Below are 24,249 nucleotides of genomic sequence, written 5' to 3' on the forward strand. Positions count from 1 at the left end.
TTTATGATATAGCCGGTAGATAAGGAATTTATGGTGGCTTAAAAAGTCTTGTTTGATGTTTAGGATGAATGTGAGACACATATGGATTTAGCTTTAAATATTTATCCGAGTATTGGCATATCAGTTAAGCCTCTATTGAATATCATTGATCAGTCTTGGTTTAAAAAGAGAATAATGGCCAAAATTAGTTTAGTAACTAGACGTGAGATATATGACCCGAAACAAACTATACATTTTGAATAATGTCGCAATATACAGATAAATTGAGAAATTACTGTTTTATTAAAGAGTAAATGATAGAAATGTATTGCACAGTAGTCAAGTCCATTTAAGTTTGTTCATATAGCAGTTTTTTGACAATGTTGCAATGTTTTTAAGCAGCTTTACATGAAAGACAAAGAAAAGAAACCACAGAAAACAGGACAATTAATAAGTAGAATTTACAGTTTGGTGGTATTGCAAATTGTATTGTCTTCAAAATAGATTATAAACTCTGCACTCATTTGTTATCATAAATAATGTTGGTTCCCTTTCGAGGGAACTCGCGCTGCGTCGCCGTACCGACGCTTTGGGAACTCCTCCAGGCGTGAGTGCGTCTGAATGTGTATATCAAATTTAACCAATGGTGGGGCGTAACGTTCAAACCTATTAGCTCTTCTCAACGTGAAGTTCACCATTTTTGATTGTTTTAAAAGTGCATGCGTAACAGGGACGCAGGAAGTATGACAAGGGAGACGCAGCGTCTCGTTCCCATCTCAGGAAACATTTTTATTACATAATATTTTTTTAAATAAAACTATATGTTTACTTTGGGGTTGATACTTTATTTGAACCAATTATTAAACCAATTTTAAAGGTTATTGCTCACTTATTACAAAAAAATATCAAATTTATTCATTATCAATTACAAAAATAATTGTTAGTGACAAACATTTCAAAATGATTTCTGTTGAATTAAAGATGATAAAAGTGTTAAAATCTCATCTCATGTCTCACATCTTGTGTCTCGTCTCGTGGAGTAAGTGTCTCGTCACACCCCTCATTTATATGATAAATAATCAGATCAAACTTAATGTGTATTTCTATCTTACATGAAAACTTTCTCTAGCTCACAGTAGCTATGTATGTGGAAGTTATATTTACCGTGGTAGAAATGGGCTGACACATTACAGGATATGGTATTAAATCATTATAATTAACATATGGTATCTATGGCGACCATTAACCTTTGCGAGATTCTGTATGATGTTCACAGTCAGCTTTCTATAGTCTGAGACAATCACTCATCTGTTAAATGCTTTCCTCATTTTAAACTCTCTCTTTGTATTTCTTATTGATCAATTTCTTTCTCTCGTTCTGTCTCTCTAAAACACATTCTCTCTCCATCTTTCCTCAGCACAGAGACATTTGCAAACAGCCAGCATTAAAAACAAATATTCAATATGTCATCTAAATGTGCAGTAAGCAGGGCGCAGGCGATATATTGTTTGTTTAACGATTCATGCCGACTGCTTTGTCTAAATTGACAGTAAAGAGTGAAGCCGTATGCCGAAGGTGCTCGTCTTTATTATTTTGATTATAACCGTGACTCCAAATAAATTGAAAGCAAATGTGGTTTGGAATAACAGGACCGGGCACGCTCTCACAAAACGCTTTTCATTCGTTTACTGATTTGTTCGGTTAGAAATTGCTTATTTAATGTGAAATATGAGAAGAATAGTGTGAGAAAGAAGCGAGGTGTATTGTGTTTGTAAAGATACTAAAATTAAACAGTACAGTGATACTTTATAAACAAAACTGCAAAAACATGCTTAAATCATGCTTAAGTCTTTAAAACCCAATAACTCAAGTCAACGCTATTGAAATGATATTCAGAATTGTGTGTATGATGAGGGCATAGCAATGCTGATTTAGAAACAAATATAAATTATTCAGAGAGAGATAGAGCGAGTGGGGGAAACTGTGATAGATTGGTAGTTTCACATGTGCCTATAGAGTCAGGACGATAGCTTTTATCCCAAAAACAACAACAACAAGAACGGATCCGATCACAGAATTCTTCTCCAACCTTAATATGAAAATTCTCTGGATGAGCAACCCATTTGCTTTGCGGGTCCACACATCTCTTGTGTTGTTGAGAAGAAATGTAGTGCTTCAAGATTAAAGAAACAGGGTGATGCTCTTGGCCGGCAGCGGTTGCTATGGAAATGGGGTTGCCGTCGCTATGATAGGCCATTCATGTTTGATTAATTGGTTTTTCAATGCTTCTTGGTTTGTGAAAGCCCTTAAAGAGCAACTCCACGGAAAATGGAAAATTAATGGATTCTCTGTCGCTCGCTCCCCGACATTAAAGCTATTCTGCTGCATTTGAAAATTGAACTAATGGTGTTGCTGAAATTTGATTTGAGGTGGGAGGTAGGTTGTGTTTTGGAGGGGACGAGTGAAGCCTTTTGTTACTATTTGCACATAGATGGATGTCCTAGAGTGCACACTTCATATTAAACATGTGTATTTGTGTTTCGCTGCTAACATTTCTCTCTCTGCAGTCATTTCTTGTTCAATTTCCTCTGTTAGCGATGTCTTGAGAGGTTAATTAGCACCATTACAAGCTCTCGCAAAGATCATAGCCTATACTGTGTTATGTTTACCGTGAGCCGCTCGGCCAGGACTTCGTGAATCATTATTAAAGCACACAGATTATATGCAATGTTTAATTCAGTTGCATGCTGCTAATAAACGCTAGTTCATCAACTTTTTTCATCTCTTTCTTTCTCCTTTTGATTTGTCCTTGGCTAAGTATTCCTATTCATGTGTAAATGAATAGATCCATTCTGCTGCCGACATCCGCTCGCATCTGATGAGATGCTTTTGAACGGCAGCAATAAAAATGAAACATGGTAAAATATATAAAAAAAGAGTTAAGTTTGCTTTAGTTTAGAGGTTCAGACGATGTTGTGTTTTAAAAGAAATAAGAATCGCAAGTTTATAGAAAATTAGTCAATTGATTTCGTCTTGTGAAGCTACATTATACGGTAACAGTTTACAATAAGTTTGTATTTGTTAACCTAAGTAAATGCATTAGCTAACATGATGTGCCAATATAATTTTTCAGTATTTATTAATCTTTGCTAATGTTTGTTAATGTCAATGTTAGTGTATAGTGCATTAACTAATCTTAACAGTTACAACTTTTGATTTTATAAATGTATTAGTAAATACTTTAAGGGGCAGTTTCCTGGACAGGGTTTAAATCAGGGGTGTCAAACTCAATTTCATCCCGGGCCACATCAGCATTACGGTTAATCTCAAAGGGCCGGTTGTATTAGAACGACTGTATGAATGTATCAACTCTTATTACTGTACATTGCATCATTTTCTCTGCATTTGCTTACTATTGGTTTTGTTAATAACCTTTGACCTTTTATTTTATTTTGACCTCAAAGTGTATAGAGTACAACTATTCTACAGATTATTTCAAAAATAATTGTAGTGACAAAAACACATGTTCTGTTATCCTTCATTGTGCTGGTAAGAAAATGAGAGGCATTTTTAGATACTAATAAAGAATTTTACAATCTCCACCACAATATGCACTAATTAGACACATCTACTCTCACTTGTCATTTCTTGCCCTCTTAACAAAAAAGCTGTGATTTACCACATTTAAGCAGTTTTTACAAACAGCTTTCAAAAATCAATACTGTGTGCATTTTGAGACAAAACAATGGTAGTGATATGTTAAAATTCATCAGTGCAAGACGTTTTTAAAGCCCGGTATACACTGTGCGATTTTAAATAGTCTTTTAGGATTGTTGCTTGCCACACTGTGCGATTAAGATCGTAATTAAGTCCATGTCACACTATATGATATCAGTTTCCATCAATGTCAGACTGTACGAGTTTAAAGACTTTTAAAAATCGGACGCACGCAAACAAACGCTTCAGCAGTTTTACGTCATCGATTGACGACGGCTGGGAAAACACACGCTGAAGCGAAGGCTAACAAACCGAAACAACATCTACTGTTCATTTTAATCATGTCTTGTCTCGAGCATAAAAAGAAGACAAAACGAAGGAGACGAGTACCTGGCATTGAATTTCCAGCGCGATTTCTCTCCAGGCTGCTTCATTTTTATCCTATCGTGGTACAGTGGCGATGACACGTTGTACAAACACTCTTTATTGTTTCCATAACTCCACAAGTTTCTCCTCCTGCTGTACAGTCTACCTGGTTCTTTTTTACATTTGTCTGCGTTGATATGTTGGTGTCGCCGCACTAATTGTGTCATTGGGTTCTGTGCTTCTATTGGTTATTGAGCTGCCGGTTGTCGTAGGGAGATGTCACACAGCAGGATTGTATCTTAAATTTCTGACACTGCCAGAATTTTGTCGGAGGATAATTTTGATCGCAACGGTCATTAATCGGCTGTCTGTGAACATGTCAAACTAGCGATCAAAGACTGCAGATTTTAGCCTGGGATTCCAGAAATCGTTTAGGATTTCAAAATTTGTCCCAGACAGCTAAATCCTGGCTGAAATCTCACAGTGTGCACCGGGCTTTAGTCTGGGACTAAGACAAACCTTGTCCGGGAAAACGTCCCTAAAATTAAGATAAATAAATGCTGTAGTTTGCTCATTGTTAGTTCAGCTAATGCATTTATTAATGTTAACAAATACAACTTGATTTTAAAGTGTTACCAATTATACCTGTATCTTTATTTTATTAACTATGATGAATTTTACGAATGTGAATAACCCATTGTCCTCCTTTCTCATATTTAAGTTGTATTGGGTTATGGTAGTCTTTTGAATCTTTAAAAGATGTGAAATTGCTTTATGTAAATCATATTTGTTGGCTGTACATACAGTACGTGCTGTTATTTTATTTGCATAAAATCTTTCATAGAGCGCATTTACTTTATATACAGTCTGGTTATTTGCTTAATAAATGTTTGTGTACAGGTCGTTTCTTGACTTTATGTGAAGGTCTTATGTGGTTGAATTACTGCGGTTGATTCTGGATGGTTCCGGGTCGAATACCGATGGTGTTGTGGCTTTGTGAAGAAGCTTTGATATTCATGCAGAAAGACTTGTGGTTGATGACTTACTGTAACTGGATGCTGATCAAGATCTCACACCAATCTTTTTGTCGTGTTAGTCAGTTTAAGCTTTCAAGCAATAGATGTTTAATGGTTAGTATATGTGGTTGGATTGTAAGAAGTGGAATGGAGACAGCTGAGTTATGGAGATTCAAACCATTAAGTGAACATTAGTTTCTTATACGAAAAAATTATCAAATTAGTTTCATAAGTAGTTTGCTCGTCTACTGTATTATCAGACCGTCGCTTCAAGGGGTGAAAGAAGAAACTAGAATCTTTCCACCACAAATAACACTAATCTTAAAAAACGAAATCTGGCTCAATTGGTTATTTATTTTCAAAATTACACCGAGTAAAGTGTGGTCTTCTTCTCTCACCCTTAGATGCCGGCGTTTACGGGGCAATCTGGCAGTCATTACCCCCGTGCCCATCACAGCCCCATGCTAAACAGATCTGCCCGGATACTGCCCCACCCCATGAGCGCCCTCTCACAGCTCAGCTCTCAGATTGGTCAAGGCTCCTTTACCCACGGTTCCCCATCATCATCAGGAAGTCAGTCAGCCACGCCCTCCCCCTCAAGCTCCGCCCAGGAAGAGGAAGCAAAATACCACTCAAAGGTACAGGAAGCAATTTTCCTGTCAGTTTCCTCGAATAGCTGACATATGAAGGAACCATTAGGTTCATGTAACAGTAAAGCTTACTGCACAACAGTAAAAGTACAACATAAAACAAGTATACAAAAGTATATACTAAAGAGTAGAGCTGCATAACGATTAATCGCAACTAATCGTTAAAAAAGAATAAAAGTTTTTGTTTACATCATATGTGTGTGTGTATAATAATTATGTATATATAAATACACACACATACATATTAAGTATTTATATATAATATAAAATATATAGAAATATATATGCAATAGTGCTGGGTAACGATTAATCATGATTAATCGCAAAGAAAATAAAAGTGCATTTTTGCATAACATATGTGTGTGTACTGCATGTAATTATTATGTATATTTAAACACAAACCCATACATATAAAAATTTCAGAATGTATATATATATATATGTATATATATACAGTTTTTTTTTATTCAGAATGATAATCAATAATAATAAAGAATATATATATATATATATATAGATATATATAGATATATAAATACACATGTAAATGTTTCTTAAATACATACATGAATGTGCCTGTATCTATATATCCATAAAAATTACAAACAGCACACACTCATATATTATTTAAAAAAAATCACTTTTATTTTGTATGTGATTAATCATGATTAATCGCGATTAATCTTTGCCCAGCACTACAAAAATATACAAGCATGTGTGTGTATTTATACATATTTATTATACACAGTACACACATACATATACACAAAAAACTTTTATTCTGCAAACGATTAGTTGCGATTAATCATTATGCAGCCCTACTAAAGAGTAACTTTCTAGTTTTATTTGCAATGCTTCATGGGAGTGGGAGGTCACTGATAACTGTTTGTTTCCATGGTAACTGTGACCTTCTGGATGGCACTGTAGGATTATGGGTAATGTAGTTCTACTTTGATTAAGTCGAATTGAAGTTTACAGCAGCATATGTCATCTCTATGAGGTAGAACTGTTGCTGTCGATAAATAAACATAAATGGCATAAAAAACTCTGAGAATAATAAATCTTCCTCTTTATTTGAAGCAACTTTTGTTAAATACTTTCACAGGATTGAGTTTCTGTATGCCTCAATGCTGTTTACTGTTTACAAATCTCGGCATTTTAACTTCACATACTGACGGCTTTTGTTCACAGAGCCATTTGCTGGCAGACTCTCTCTCTCTCTGTCTCTCTCTGTCTCTGTCTCTCTCTCTCTCTCTCTCTCTCTCTCTCTCTCTCTCTCTCTCTCTCTCTCTCATTGTCCCAGAAAAGCAATTACTTCTGCTTGTCTGTCATCCTCTGCTTTTATTGGAAGTGTCAGTTTGAATTTAATTTGAATGTTGCATGTTATGCGCGGGCAGCTCGAAATCCCTCATTATCGCAGTGCTGCATGCTTAATTGGATTGAAGAATACAAAGAGTGAATTAACTTACATGATGTTTAAATTGCATTGTTCTGCAGCGGGCTTACGGACGGTCCGGCCTAATACAGCACAGAGTCCGACGCAATTATACCTGCGGCGAGTTGATTTAAAGTGCCGTCTGTTCTAGTCGAAATAAGTGAGAAGTGTTTCTGTCAGACGGTATTCAGTCCCAGTGGACTTTAATAATAATGCGCTCTGAATAATAGAAACAATTAGCACATTTCATTCTCACAGGTGTATGCACGACTGGAAAACAAACAAACAGATTCAGATGTCTGTTATGCATTAGTGTGTGTATGGTTTTAAGCATTTAAGTCTCTTATAAGGACATAAACACATCCATCTTACGTTTATTTTTTCTCTGGAATGCATTGCGGACTCACGGAGAGCATTTGTGTGTTTACACTTAATGAATTTAAAGTCTATAAATCTAAAGCGGGACATTTAGTGGCGAGTTTCCAATTCATTTCTTGGGAGCATTTGCTTGAGGTTGTGCATGTGTGTAGTTAATATATGTAGTGTATATACTGTATGCATTCATGTGTGTGTGTGTGTGTGTGTGTGTGTGTGTGTGTGTGTGTGTGTGTGTGTGTGTGTGTGTGTGTGTGTGTGTGTGTGTGTGTGTGTGTGTGTGTGTGTGTTTATGCACTTTAATTGGATCTGGGAGTCTTGAGTTTATAAACATACAGCTGTGCTCACAGATACAAACACACATGCATGTATGCACATACGGTACGAGATCCACATTTTTATCATAATTATATAGGAAACGCATTTATGTTAATGTACAGCCTTTCATTTTGCGAACCACTTAAATACGTAAAATCTATTCCAGGACCCACCAACATAAACATAACATTGTTTAATTAAAACACTATTTTTTAAATATTTTATAAATGAGTAGTTTTTATTTTCCTTGTCATTTTATTCATGAGTTGTAAGTTTGCTTGTAATGTCAAAATACCTTATGGTATATCATATTAAAATCTGTTTTAGTGTCATCCGCTACAGCCAAGTGATTTTGCTTAGCCAACCTTACGCCACTGTGCGACCCACAGTTTGATGTAGAGAATAAAGCTTGAAACACAACAGGACTGAACACTTTAAACTCTTGACTCATTTTGCTCAGTCTTTACTGTATGATGATGATATTCTGAGTGACTGTACTTTAAAATGAAACATAAATGGAAAGTAAAGTTTTAATGCTGCATCAGGGAACATTTCACTTTTCATCTTTCTTGAAATGAGTTTTGTTTTCAGTACATTGAATATGCTGATGAGTGAGAACTGAAAAGTGTTATCTAACCATTTAAATCTGACCTAGAAACCTCTTTCACTCTTTAACATTCTCTGTCCTCTTCATTATAAACATGTTTTTGTTCATCTGTCTTACAATCCTTTTTGTCTCTCTTTATCTCTCTTTATGTTCATTTCCACTCATTTAATGATTTTTTTTTCAAATGCACCGCAGCAGTTTTAGATGAAGAAGCAAATATTAATGTGCATCAAACATGTGATGATACAGCACTGATTTAGGCTGGATATTAACATCGACTCTCTACATTAAGAAATCAATTTGAGCGCAGTGTTTTTCAGCTCTGAAGAGTCCATGAGCTGTCACAGCAGATTACATAGCCACGGCTTGACTAAAAGCGTCCCATTTTTATTTCATTGTGTTTGCAGATAAAACTTGCATTTGCATAGCCAAGCACGCACATTAAACAGCAGTGCATGCTGGGATACATCAGAAGGAAGCATTCGAAGTCTTAACTGAGTACACTCGTATTTCATCTTTTGATTTTAGTTTATTTTCTGGTTCTTGAAGAAACTAAACCTAAAGAGCTTTGATCTTTTGAAATGGGCCAGTAACAAGAGCACTGTACCTCTATAATAACACCATGGCAACCACAAAGAACACTGTATAGCAATGCCATAGCAACCACACATAACATTGTATAGCAACACTATGTCAACCGCACAGAACACTGTATAGCAACTAGGCATGGGCCGATTACCGGCTTCAAGGTATACCGAGGTTTTAAACAGTCAAGGTTTCAAAACCACTGAAATATTCTGTGATACCGTCTCCAAGGTATGAGCTGTGTTTATACAAAATTCATTAAATCATTAAGTCATGTGATTGATTTGATGTTTACATTTAATATACATTACAAAAATATTATATATTTTTTGAAAGCATATTATAATTTAAAGGCTTTATTTTTACCTGGCATTTAAAAAATAACACATTTTAGTGTTGCAATGGCAAAACCGTAACACCGTGAAACCGTGGTATTTTTGCTAAAGGTTATCATACCGCCAGAATCTTATACCGGCCCATGCCTAATAGCAACACCATGTCAACCACATAGGGCACTGTATAGCAACACCATGTCAACCTCAGAACACTGTATGGCAACAACATGTCAACCACACATAACACTTTATAGCAACACCATGGCAACAACATAGGGCACTGTATAGCAACACCATGTCAACCTCAGAACACTGCATGGCAACAACATGTCAACCACACATAACACTTTATAGCAACACCATGGCAACAACATATGACACTGCTTAGCAACACCATGTCAACCTCAGAACACTGTATGGCAACAACATGTCAACCACACATAACACTTTATAGCAACACCATGGCAACAACATATGACACTGCTTAGCAACACTATGTCAACCTCAGAACACTGTATGGCAACAACATGTCAACCACACATAACACTTTATAGCAACACCATGGCAACAACATAGGACACTGCTTAGCAACACTATGTCAACCACACAGAACACTGTATAGCAACACCATATCAGCTACACAGAACACTGTATAGCAACACCATAGCAACCACATAAACACTGTATAGCAATACCATGGCAATCACACAGAACTCTGTACAGCAACACCATGTCAACCACACATAACACGGTGTGTCGGCACTATGGCAACCACACAGAACACTGTATAGCAACACCATGTCAACCAGACAGAACACTGTATAGCAACACCATGTCAACCTCAGAACACTGCATAGCAACACCATGTCAACCACACAGAACACTGTATAGCAACACCATGGCAACCACACAGAACACTGTATAGCAACGCCATGGCAACCACACAGAACACTCTATAGCAACACCCTGTCAATCACACAGAACACTGTATAGCAACACCATAGCAACCACATAAACACTGTATAGCAATACCATGGCAATCACACAGAACTCTGTACAGCAACACCATGTCAACCACACATAACACGGTGTGTCGGCACTATGGCAACCACACAGAACACTGTATAGCAACACCATGTCAACCAGACAGAACACTGTATAGCAACACCATGTCAACCTCAGAACACTGCATAGCAACACCATGTCAACCACACAGAACACTGTATAGCAACACCATGGCAACCACACAGAACACTGTATAGCAACGCCATGGCAACCACACAGAACACTCTATAGCAACACCCTGTCAATCACACAGAACACTGTATAGCAACACCACAGCAACCCCCAGAATCCTTTATAGCAACGCTATGGCAACCACACAGAGCACCCTGGCATTGTTGAAGTTTTATACAAACAACTCTTTTTTTTTTGATAATCTAAAAACAGTTACTATAGTGTGACATTTCAAGAAATTACATAAATAAAAAATGTAATCCAGTGCTTTTCAAACAGCTAATGTTTATGTGATGTTTCCCTTTAGATCACGGGTGAGAAGAGGCCTTCCTCTGACATGATGAAGCCCAAACCCAAACCTCAGAAGAAGAAGAAGAAGAAGGACCCCAATGAACCACAGAAGCCCGTGTCAGCATACGCACTGTTCTTCAGGGATACACAGGCTGCCATTAAAGGCCAAAACCCCAACGCAACCTTTGGAGACGTTTCCAAGATTGTGGCATCAATGTGGGACAGTCTGGGAGAAGAACAGAAACAAGTCAGTTAAATCTCATTGCTTGATATGTTATAGCACTGCAAAATAGAGAATATTTCCATTCAATATATTTTCATGCGTAGACAGACAGACAGACAGATGGATATTCGTGGTTTCTTTGTGTCATTGTCAGTAAATTATATATCTTTATTTGTTTGTGTTCACACATATGGTTTTGTGTCAGTAATAAGCTTTGTATGAACTCAAAGTGTGTGTATATGCATGTGTGCACGTGCGTGTGTGCGTGTGTGTGTGTGTGTGTGTGTGTGTGTGTGTGTGTGTGTGTGTGTGTGTGTGTGCGTGCGTGCGTGCGTGCGTGCGTGCGTGCGTGCGTGCGTGCGTGCGTGCGTGCGTGCGTGCGTGCGTGCGTGTGTGTGATGGTCGCATTATTTTTAGAATATCTTCTATAACACACGGCAGCTATTGCATGTCAAATAAGAGCCACCTGCCTCCATGACAGAGTACGGCTTGCTCACCCCTTCACCACCTGATATTTCTCTCTCTCTCTCTCTCTCTCTCTCACTCTCACTCTCTCTCTCTCACCGCTGTGTCCTTTTATTTGCAGTTAATTTTTGCCTGCTTCACTCTCTCCTCTTCACCATGAATCTTCATTTTGCCGCTGACACCCTTGAATGTGAATTCCTCATTTCCAGAGCTCTTTTTATTTATATCTGTTGCCTGGTGATTCGATCATGCTGAGAATACGAGATTAGCCATCACCCAGCGCCCTTCAATTCCCCCTCAAGGACATCTGCTCTCCCAAATGTTATTGTTTGTGCGTTTTAACCCTTTGTCCACTGGAAGGGAACCATATAGGCTTTAAACCTCAATCTCTTGTTTGTTTTTGTTGAAAATTATTTCGTTCTTTAGCTATAGTGTGAAAAATTAACTTCATCCGTAGGAAGTAGTGTCTGTTTTTTAGCAGGGAAATGCTTTTTGACATCGGATAGAGACTTTTCATTTATGTTTATGCGTTTGGCAAACAAAGTGACTCACAGTGCATTCAATTTATACATTTTATCATGTGTGTATGTGTGTATCTTTGTGAGAACCAATTTTTTGTAAGACCATCGAAGTGAGGACAAGGAGAGTAAAGTGAGGACATTTTGTCCGGTCTTCACTTTCTGGCACCCCTCTAAAGGACTGTTTGAGGGTTTAGACTTGGATTTAGGGTTGGGGTTAGAATTGGGTTATGGTTGGAGATAGGGTATGGGTTAGGGTTGGGCACTTAGTTTTGCACTGGATTTGCATTAATGCCCAAAAGTCCACTTGTAGTCGAGCATCTTTGAGTATCAAAACAGCACATTTAAATGTGTTTTTTTTTTGTGATGGTAATTTCTTCCTGCTTTAAAATAGCTTAAATGTAACTCCACACACTGTTCTCATTTAGTATGTGGATCTATGAATATGCAAATTAGTCCCCGCCTCCACTCGATAGCACCAGCTCGGACCATAGATCTATATGTTTATAGACGCTACAACAACCATTGGTTAGGGTTAGGGTTAGCATCGATGTTAACATGTTAGACCATTCACACTGCATGTGTCAGCATCACAGAAGTGTCGAGTCTATGCTGCATCCATTCTTAATATCTATGACTCGAACTCATTTAACATGTGTGTGCATATTAAAAACACAACATAGAAATATAAACAAAAAAACGATTTTCACCACAGGGGGACTTTAAGGAAGATAGCAAAACATTACACATCTTGTATGGACAGTCTTGCTTGCAGAAAGCCTCTGAAAGGCCCATTAGTGGAAGATTGATAGACTTCTGCTAATGCAGATGAGTGTCATTTCTTTTAGTGATGGCCCTGGCCTGTCACTCATATCAATGATGAATATGTGAAATGATGTAGAACCACAGTGACAGAATGGGCATCATTTTAGCTCACCCACTTCACCACTGGTATAACCCCTCAATCACTAACATTTATATACTGGTTAAAAAAACACTTGAGTTCCAGTCACACCCTGGTTGTTAAACACTGGTTTACAGTCCTTAAAGAGTGTTGATGTTCATGCATGAATTTTCTTTTTTGTTTTCAGCATTCTATAGATTTCAGATGTTTGGATATTTCTCATGTTGTGGCTGGCCCAAACCTTTATGGGGCCATAAGCAGAATTTTATTTGGGGGGCCCTTGGTGCCCTCAGTCCAATTGCCTATTGTCAATGGTTGATTATTTATCAATGTAACATATATAATATCAATTGTATTAACTGTTGCTGTGTTTGGCATGTAGTAATAAGATATTAGATGGCACACACACACACAAACTGTGCATTACAAGTGTATTGTGATTTGATAGCATAATTTCAGTACTTTTAATTTTAACTGTTCTTTTATATTTTGAACACACAGGGACTTATCATACAAAAGTTGCTGACATTTAGAAGATCTTAAAAGAGAGAAAATTTAAGAAATAGGCCTGAAGAAATGGACAAATAAAGAAAAAGTTTCTCCTACAATTTATTGTTAAACTATTTTCAAAAAGACTTTTATTTTAATTGGCTTAACCTATAAACAAACTTTTAAAGCCACAGAGTTTATCAATTTAGTGAAGATGTGAGGACTATTTAATTATTTTTTTTTCACTTCGGCAATTTTTACTTGATAACTATTACTTTTATTCACATGCACACTTTAATGTCTATCCCTATTCAAACGCTGAAAAAGGCTGCATTACTGTTAAAGAAAAAATAATAATGGTTATAGTAAGAAAGTGTCCATTTAAACGAATTAAGACACTCAAGACATTAAAATGTTACTAAAAAATTTTTTTTACGTTTGTCTCTCATCGTCATCCTTATTCTTTATCCTTTTCTGCACCTGAAACATAGACTTGTTTCATTTTTTGCGGTCCAAAATAAATTCAGTGAAGGGAAAGGTGACGGCATTGGAAAAGGTATTTATTTTATCTCTATAGGCACACACTATTTAAACTCATGCATAACATGTTTTTCCAACCCTTTTTCCAACCCTTTTTAAACCCATTTCCGCTTAAATACTCTAACTATAACTAATGAACGTGAACCTCAAGATCATTCTATTCAACCAGCAATAATAAGTTCTCACTGCAACTGTATTGTCCTTTTGTAATCTGTCTGTTATTTTGTTTTATGTATGTTATGTGTTACACTTTTACGTGGTGCTTAATCCCCCTCCCCTTATGTGCACTGTAAATAAGTATTTCTCCGAAAAGTTAAAAGTTGTCCTCCGAAGAGGGGGGGTGGTGGCGGGCCAAAAAAAAAAAAAAAAGGAAAAGGTCGTATTTAAGCGGCAATGCTGGGCCCAGGCTTTGCTACGGATGTAATGTAGGTCATCGTTGTCGCCAGTTTTCCTTCAACACACACACTGTAAAAAATATATATAGCATTTTTCATGTTACTTTAACTTAAAAATTAAGTTAAACAATTTGAACTTGATTTTTTAAGTTATGTCAACTTATCAGACTCCAAAGCTTAAAATATTGACTTGCAAAACCAAGTTGTTTTAACTTTATGCTGCCCCTTTTTTTACGGTGTACCTGTCAACATTGTGATTTGAAAATAAGGGAAATTAAGGGAAATTTCTTCATCTTAATTCAAGAAAAAATGTCTTACCCCATTGGCCGATTTTTTGGCTTGAAGCACAAATTCACTTAAACTTGAAATTTTATCTTTTTTTAAGGTAATCTTCCTGTTAAGAAAAATGCATCTTGATTTAAGAATTTTTTGATATTTTCTGAAAACAAGACAGTAAGAACGTCATTTTTGCAGTGTATCTTGTATCATTGTTTGTATTGCTCTCTTGCATCTGCAATATAGGTGGGCAATAAAGCAGTTGGTATGATAAACCGGTAGAAATGAGACAACTGGTAGAGATTTTGGACTATCGTGCCCACGTCACTTTGATAATTGTCGTGTAGGGAGGGCCGGCTCTGGTGCGTATATACTGTAGCTGACACCTGTCAATAACATGGAAAAACAATATTTGAATGAACAAAATGTTGCTGGCATAGATAATAGAACATCAAACTCAATGTGTGTTGATTTAAACTTAAATGTTTATCCTGTTACAGTCCCATGTTATCTCTCACCGTTACCTTTACAGACGCCTGGCCTAAAGCGCTGTATATAACTCCTCATGTCAGCTGGTTTCAGCAGTTATTGTTTGCGGTAATTAACAGGTTATCAAACAAGAACATTTCATTAGGTTACAATTAGAGTTAATTCTGCGTGGGGCGAGCGAGCGACGTGTGGTGATTAAGATTAGTAACACATGCTCTTTGGCACCAACACGCCTGTTGCTCTTAATTCATAGCGCCGCGCTCCTCTCCGACGGCTTCAATTGCTAATGAATCTGCTCACTTTAGAATAATTAGAAATCCTCAGGCATGCTAATTTATTTAAAAGCCGCTGTGTGTTAAGGCCACTCATTAGTGAGGTTAAATTAATTTGAGACTAAAGCTGCTAGGCTTCTCCTCTGGAGTTCATTACGACAAAGAGTAACGACATCTCGTTCGATAGTTAAAGATCACCGCTACACAAACTAACTACGACTGTGTTTGTGTTTACTGAAGACGATGGATTTCATCTTGAAAGTGATCTATCCATATGTTTAATAGCTATGGATATAGCTTGGGTATGTGTAGGGGTGAGCAGGCACAAACTAACGCGGGGTTAATTGTAACACGGCTACTTTACATATTAATACAGGGCTGAGCAATCTGTTTCTCTTACTGTCAGAAGATTTTGTAAAAAGTTTTGATGTGTTTTGGTTAAGATATTGAACAAAGAGTGTTTTGGAGGCATGAAAGTTAATTTCTTTTTTTTATTTCTGAGTTTGGTGTGTAGTCACCAAATCCAACCTTATATTATTTTAATCACTGTCTTGTTGTTACCTAAAACATAACAGCATTTAGAAACATGTCAGCAACTCCTACTAACTGATAGCTGGGATTGAAAACATTTTTACACAGCGGGGTTAGTTGTCACACAGTATTACAATGAAGCCTCAGGTAAACAATGATAATGAAATATTCATTAAAATGATAACTGTTAATACAATATCAGGGGAAATAACTCACAATTATGATTTTTGTCCTTTCAAATAAATCTATTTCTATGCATTGCTTCATAATAGAATCATGTGTAGATGAAGGATGTGGATGTCTATCTATTATTGGCAGAAATATAAACAATATCCACCTTTAGTATAAAGACAGAATTTGATTGAATTATTTGTGTTTAAAACTACATTTTCTAGCAGGTGTTACAGCAAACCCTTTGTTTGTTACAATGAACCCCACCTATAGGGTAACGTTTGCACTAGGGATGTCCCGATCCGATCACGTGATCGGAAATCGGCCCCGATCACGTGGTTTCAGACTCGATCGGAATCGGACGTTACCTTCCAATCAGGACTCGGATACATATGCAGGGTTTAAATTGCGCCAGGACCGCACACTGCGCTGGTGCGTGTGAACTGACGCGAATAATGACGTTTCATTCATAGGCTTCACACACTCGTGCATGCGCGACAAAACCGGGTTTTTCCCGCTCATTTAAAGGACGCGTCAATCGTTTTTGTCACTATGTGCTCAGTTAACATCAGTGCGCAGCTCCGTGTCTCACTCAGAACCTCAAGAACTCGCATTCGCGCAGGAGGATCACATTACACATTGTAGAGATGAGAGATAGAGAGATAGAGAGGTAAGAATGGTGCACACGTCAAAAAAAACTTAATAGAAGTCTAGAAACAAAGTATTAAAGTATGTATAGCCATGTCAATCATCTTATTACAATATGTTAACTAGATAACTGGATACAACTTACTGTATAGTTTAATAAAATGATGTATTTTGATTATACAAATCAATTACGACCTAACTATAGTGATTGTTTAACTAACTGCTGACCAGCTTAGGGAATCTCTATGGCTAATTTATAAGACATAGCCTATTGCTGAATAAGTATGTTGTTTTTCTTGTTAATTGAGTCTATTTATCTTATGCCTAGAATTAGTCAAGGCGGTTGATTCTTATAACTTCCTTCAAAGTTTGATCAATAGTGCATAATGACATGTGCAACAAATGCATATAGGGTGTCAGACTCATAGATTTGCATAATTTAAAGTTCAGGTTTTAAAGTTTGGGTCAACCTGTGGCACAGCTTTAAAGCTGAAACTTTATAAAATCCTATCAGAGGTCCAAAATGTCATTGAAACACACCAGTGGCTTTGCTGTCATCAGGATAAAAACATGTTACCCCTCGAACCCTCCCTCCTAACAGAGCATCCCCACAAAACAAACCCCAGTTTAACCCCTGAACATATATACTATATATTCATTATTTTTTAACACATCTGTAGTTATGCGCTGGCTCAGAGTTAGACTCTTTTGACTCCACACAGAAACAGCAATGCGTGCGGCATGACATAAGGAACATCCTGGACTGGTTCTGTTTTTTCGCTCTTCTTTATTCTTTTTTTACTTATTATAGAAGTATCGGATCGGGACTCGGTATCGGCAGATACTCAAAATCAAATGACTCGGACTCGAGGGCAAAAAAACCTGATCGGGACATCCCTATTTTAGATGGTTATCATTCACAGCTTTCACCAAAATAATATTGCAGCGTTATGTTTTGAAATAAACCACTGTCTTGGCATTGCATGTTGTATGCATTTGTGAGGCTGCTTTTCTTCTCTTGCAGTGTTGCCAGGTCCTCGTCTTTTTTATACTTACATACCGTTGTGGTGCTTAAAGTTTATGGCTTTTGTCTCATGAAGTGATCAAGTGTTATTAAAGTGAGAAGCTGTCGGTCCCAATATTTAGATCTTTGAGGTAAAGCATCTGGATTTATTTCGGTTTATTATAGTTTTATCTTGTTCGCTGTAGATCTGGCAACACTAGTCAGTGAACGCTCGTGCCTCTGTTATTTTCTGCACCGCGCACACAGAAGACTTTTTTCCCTTAGGCAGAGAAGAGAGACCTGTCCATGATGCACATAAATACTTCATCAACAACTAGTAGTTAAAAGTGAAGTGACAACCAAATTTAGCTGCAGTGTGTACAAGGCCAATGTGAGGAACCTTTTAAGCACCTTTATTTTTGAAATGTGTGAACTTTAATATTGGCCATCCATGAATTATAATTTAGGGATTTGTTACACTGTAAACCTGTCAACAGCCATCACAGTAGTTCACCTAAAAAAGGAACCTGACCAACACACTGCTTTTTAAAAAAAAGATGATACAAAAGGTTCCTAACAGCGATGCCATAGAAGAACCATTTTTGCTTCCCCAAAAACCATTTAGTAAAATGTTATTCTAGGAATAATTTCTTTCATACTCGTTTATCATTTAATGAACTTTTTACAAAACAGAAAGGTTCTTTACAGAACCATACAACCAAAAATGGTTCATCTTTGGCAACGTATAGAAACTTTATATTTAAAAGTGTTTGATGATGTTTACGCCGCTTTCTGCTTTAGAGAACAAAGCACATATTTTTGTTGCATTATGAATGTATGCATTTCTGAATGCATCTTGTTTGTGTTTCACAGCGAACACTTGATGTATAAGGTTTAAGACTTGTCAACGTGACACACGTCAGATACACAGATAAGGTTAAGTGTGTGCCGAATAGTGTGGTGTTTGTGTCTCTAATAGCAGTTGTGTTTCCTTCCCTCGCAGGCATATAAGAGGAAAACAGAAGCAGCCAAGAAGGAGTACCTGAAGGCCCTGGCGGCGTACCGAGCCAGCCTGGTTTCCAAGGTAACGGGACGGGTTCACATGACTGATATCTATGGGTCAGCAGTAATGTTAGAGGGGTAAACATTAGACTAAAATCTCACGGGAAGAGCCATCAACAAAAAGTGTGTTTAAATGAATCGCTCACTCAAAAATGTAAACATTATTTTTTCAGCCACACAAAGCCATATAATGAATGGACATTTTAAAGACGAGATTCGACATTAGTCTATGCGTTTATTCTTTTTGCATTTTCTCCAAAGCTATACATATTATCAATATGTTTGATCCCCGGAGATCAAACCCATAACCTTTTGTTCTGCTACCAGCTGAGCTATGGGTTGTTTCACAGAAACAACATATGGCTTTTAAAAATGCATAATTAATCATTTTCATTTAAACCCAAACCACTTTCTCTTATTCTGTGTTTGGTTACCCTACTATACATAATTACGTGAAACCCTTATACAGTATATAATGAATAATGTTGTTACGGTGATATTTATCTCTGTCATATTCCAGCAGACCCTTCATTGTTCGGCTAATCTATTAGATTGCAGCGGCCGCCTGCGTTTCATGCGATTACGCATGTGCGATCTATAAATCGATAGCGAATTTCTGAAAGCGATTTGACAGATTTAAATCATCTGCATAATAAAACACGCCAATTTCAAACCACTAATTTTACCTTCATTGTTTCGCTTTTCAAAAACGCAAATTGCATTTTCATGCTAAATACTCTCTCTCTCTCTCTCTTTCTCTTTACCTCGCCATCTCAGCTCCTCAGACCAAAACAAGAGCGTTGATTAAGCGGTGAATACAGTATTCATCAACCTCACAGGCTTTTATTAAACGCCTTTCTCGTCATTCATTGCGTATAATTAAATATTTCATAAAATCTGTTTTTGGCAGATGCTGCGATTGATGTGTTCACATGCTCTCGTGTATTGAAAAGAGGAAAATATGATGGAGAAAAGTGTTCCTCTACACTTATATAAAAGCAAAGTGACTCTTTTGAAGCATAAATGAGGTTTTTTATGTATTTATGTTTTGCTGTTGGAGAATGCGGAGCGTATTTGAGACTGACATTAAAGTTTGTGTTTCATTTTGTTTTTGTGCATGCACCTGCTGATATTTTGTAGCATAATCCGCAATTGTATTCAGATTATGTAAAAGAAGTTTAATCAGAGAGCATAGCAACGTGTTTAAAACCCTGTGAGTTTTATAATACTTATTTTGTTCACATAATGTCAAACTTCATTCTGTAACGTTGTTTGGAGGGTTTGTGATATATGTCCAGGGCTAGTCAACTGGCAGTCATCTTTATCCGGCCCGCCGGTCATCTTTGTTCGATTTAAAATCAGTTTGGTTACTTTAAAGCAGCCGATACTTTTTTAACAGCCGATTACGGCTAATAAACTGGAAGGTGAATCTCAAGCGGGCTGCGTGGGGTGCCAACCATCTGTGGGTGCGTAATTATCGGATCCAATTTGAGCTTTGGATTAATAAAAAAAAACTTGTGCAAGTGTGTTCCAATCAAAACACTGTGTGCAAGGTAAAAATTATTAATCCTTTTTTGTTTGACTTTATCAGTAACACTTGAATCCTTTAAAAATTATACATTTCCATACACAAGTACATTTTTAAGTAAATATATTCATAGATTAAAGGCTCTAGCGCTGGAATGAGTTTCTCTTCTAAGTTGACACGGATTTACGACTAAACTGAAATTTCTGCCACTAGGGGGCGAACTCTGGCAGTCGTGTTCGAATGTAGTAGGGATGCACCGATACCGATACTGGTATCGGCCTCGATACCATATTTTCTAAAGTACTCGTACTCGTTAAAAGTCCCCCGATACCTGGAATCGATACCATGAGAAATGTCTATGTTTGAGCGGCGTGTAAGGGGTTAATGCCTCTTGTGTTGTCCAAAGAGGCAGAGTTTACAACAAACTGGAAAACTAGTCCTTTGGTTTTTTTTTGTTAAATTATATGACTAAAGCTGTTACCTGTAAATTTAAATCATGTTTTTTATTAAGTACTCGGTATCGGTATTGGCAAGTACTCATACTCGTACTCGTATTCCAAAAAAGTGGTATCGGTGCATCCCTAGAATGTAGTGTACAATACAAAGGCGTTTTAGCCGATATATCTTTAAAATATTAAAAAAGAAAACATGAAGTGCAATTTTAGTCATTAGGAGAAGACTGGCTATATGTTGTGAATACTGAAATCTAACAATTTCTGAAAGTTAAATAAAAATGTTATTCTTTTGTTATAAAAAAAAAAGTTTAAGAGCTCTGCGTTACAGTTAGTGCTATACAAAAATACATGTGTTGATTTATTTACCCTTGCACTTTTTTGTGCAATGTTCATAGTTTAACTATTAACATTTGTCTTTTGCAATGTTAAACTGCAATTGTTTTTAAAATATTAAAAAAGAAAGTTTGAGTTTTTAGTAATAAAAAGCAAAATACTGGAAACAAGAAATGTACATCTTTTTTGAAAATGCTTGTTTTTTTAATATATGAACTATAACAAAAAGTAACAAAAACAACATAAGTTATAGCATAGATTTTATATTAACATATGTATGCGATTAATTGCGATTAATCTTTTGACAGCCCTAGCTAAAATATATATGTTTTATCAAATGCATTAGTTACATAGTGTTATATATATATTAAATATAAGTAAAAGTAAAAATATTTATATAAAAGGTAAAAATAAAAGTTTGGACTGCATCATATTTACATTTTTAAAATCTGGTCCTCGAAGAAGAGTAGTTGATTATATATGAGATGCTTAATGAAGTCAGTTTTTATAATCTTTTCGTAAAGTGAATCATATTCAGGTCCTGGACAGTCTCCAAATGCACTTGTTTAATTTAAAAGTGAAATGTTTGAGAAGCAGATGTTCTTTCATAAACACACACTGACTTCTTCATTCTGGACCGATCTTCATTCTCTTGGCTTTGGATCTTCTGCTTAATATATGATGATGTATGAAAGCGGTGTGCGTTTGTGACGCTGATGAACACGACTGAGTTTCTGTCACGCGCTGACATTTCACAAACATATTGCCATTTACCATGTGTGCGTCCATACGCAGCTGTAATGAAACAATGCGTGGCTATAAGCACTCGCTCTCAGTTTGACAAATCACACCTAGACGTGTTTGTGCGTTTGCTGATGTTAAGTACTGAGATTCAGATGAAGATTTTATTGCTCTTTCATAGATCATTGATCAAGTTTTCTTCAGATGTTAAAGTTTCTTATGGAACTAAGACATGAAAATAATCACAAATGAGTCAATTGTTGTCACAAATGTGTAAAGCTAAAATTACGGCTGTCGAACGATTAATCGCGATTAATCATATACAAAATAAAAGTTAATATTTATTTATTTATTTATCTTACATTTTTACATGCATGTGTATATGGAAGGTTTTTTTGGTCTTTTTTAAATTAATTAATTAAATTATAAAATAATTAATTAAATTATAAAATAAAAAATAAAATCGCAAAATATGTCCCAAATTTGAAAATTAAATGCTAAAATAAAAATTAAAACATTATATTAAATTATTTCATTTTCATTTTTAACGTGATGAAGCATCATTCTGGCCAAATTAAAAAAGAAAATTAAATTGATGATTTGACATTTCATTTTCAATATAATCTTGAGTCAAGACTGACAATATTAAAATAAAAAGTCAAGCTTGAAAAGGAATCTGTAAATACATTTTTAAAAGGGTTTTTATTCATACCCAAGCAATAATAGGGACAAAATTAAAATGTAAAGTTCAGTTTTAATTTTATGTTCTCTTTAAATTATTTGTTTTCATTTTCTTTTTCGTTTTCATTTTCTTTTTCATTTTCATTTTCATTTTCATTTTCATTTTCATTTTCATTTTCAACTTGTATGCAAATTCAATGTTAATCAATGGGTGGCGTTTACTTGCTTAAAAAAGGGGGATTGGCTGAAGCAGTGTTGCCAACTCAGCGACTGTGTTGCTAAAATAGCGACTTTATTGCTACATCTAGCGACTTTTAGGCCCATTTAGACAAACTTAGCGAATGTTTGGATGAATCTTAGCTTCACATCTGTACAGATAGTACTGTGTCGCTTGTACTGGCCCACGAGTGCCGGGTGGCGCTGTCCCGGTGAAATGTGCGTCTGGTGTCTCTGTGCATGGAGCTGGGCAGTGTAGGAGCTGACGCGTGGATGAGATTCGTGTACATTGTTTACATTTCAAAGGAGGAACAAACAATAAAAAGTGGCTGGTCCGCTGTTATATATGTGCGTATTTTTACACATCTGATCCAGTGAGGCGTCAGCCATTCTCATGAAATGCATACACATAGCACAGTGTGATTATCGTGCAATGCATAATTATGCCAAAATCCGTGAAGGACTGGAGTATCATATGCTCGCAAAATTTGCGTATATATAGCACTATAATCACACTGCGTGTTATTTGTATGCATTTCATGAAAATGGACATACACCGTGACCAGTCACTTACTTTTGCAGCGGGCACACTGGCAGAGCAGACCTTCAGCCTTTGTGGCATAAGTGGTCCTCATTTGTAACGCTGATTTGTGAGTAGGGCTGTGACCGTACGGGATTGTATTTTACCGTGGTGAAGAAGCAACAGAATCACGCGGTTAGACTGTTAGCACAACAACCCACCCCATATTATTAAAACAACAAATTATATTAGCAATAACAATGTGAAATAATATGTATTTCTATATGTTAACTTTTGTTTTTTATATCTTTTGAATATACTATGATTTATAGACCTTTTATGTCATCGTTTATAACCCATTTTATACAATACATTTCATAGAATAACAACCTGAAAACCTGCAGAAAGAACATGCAGAGTTTAAGATTGTTTCTGATGAGTTGTGCAAAACCTGATTCCTATTTCTTTAGACATTCATTTTCGGTAAACTCTCCGTGAATAGAAACACACTTCTCCAAACATGTTGAAACTCTTAATAATTTATTGTACAAAAAATGGGTTACAAACAATGACAAAAACTGTTCCATAATTGATATTAAACTCAAAAGATATCGAAAATAAACATTATTTAATGTTATTATTGTTAGTATGTTTAATTAGATTTTCTCAAAGTGGTTACAAAACGAAATCGACAATTGCATCATTACGTAAATAACTGCACAAAACTTATGGATACTCCAATCATTGCTTTCAGAAATTCGCTTACAGTAGCTCCAGATATAAGCACAGCATTCAACCAAATAACGAGTTGTGCTGTCAGTATACGCGCTCCTGGCTTCATAACGATAGTTGTCATGTTTGCCCATTATAGTTTTAAAT

The 24,249-nt window shown here is 36.3% G+C and overlaps 1 protein-coding gene across 7 annotated transcripts in view; it reads left to right on the plus strand.

Moving 5' to 3' along the window:
- The window catches only part of tox2 (TOX high mobility group box family member 2), a 120,058-nt gene that overhangs the window by 89,589 nt on the left and 6,220 nt on the right, over window positions 1–24,249 (plus strand). For 4 of the 7 annotated variants that reach the window (XM_065272421.2, XM_065272423.2, XM_065272422.2 and 1 more), the window contains 3 exons: window positions 5,483–5,716; window positions 10,927–11,157; window positions 18,838–18,918. In XM_065272421.2, the coding sequence (XP_065128493.1) occupies window positions 5,483–5,716; window positions 10,927–11,157; window positions 18,838–18,918 (546 nt within the window). The remainder of the gene's footprint in view (window positions 1–5,482; window positions 5,717–10,926; window positions 11,158–18,837; window positions 18,919–24,249) is intronic. The other 3 variants (XM_065272426.2, XM_065272427.2, XM_065272425.2) reach the window with 1 other exon arrangement.

Source organism: Paramisgurnus dabryanus, chromosome 7, assembly GCF_030506205.2.
Source record: "Paramisgurnus dabryanus chromosome 7, PD_genome_1.1, whole genome shotgun sequence".
Taxonomy (NCBI): domain Eukaryota; kingdom Metazoa; phylum Chordata; class Actinopteri; order Cypriniformes; family Cobitidae; genus Paramisgurnus; species Paramisgurnus dabryanus.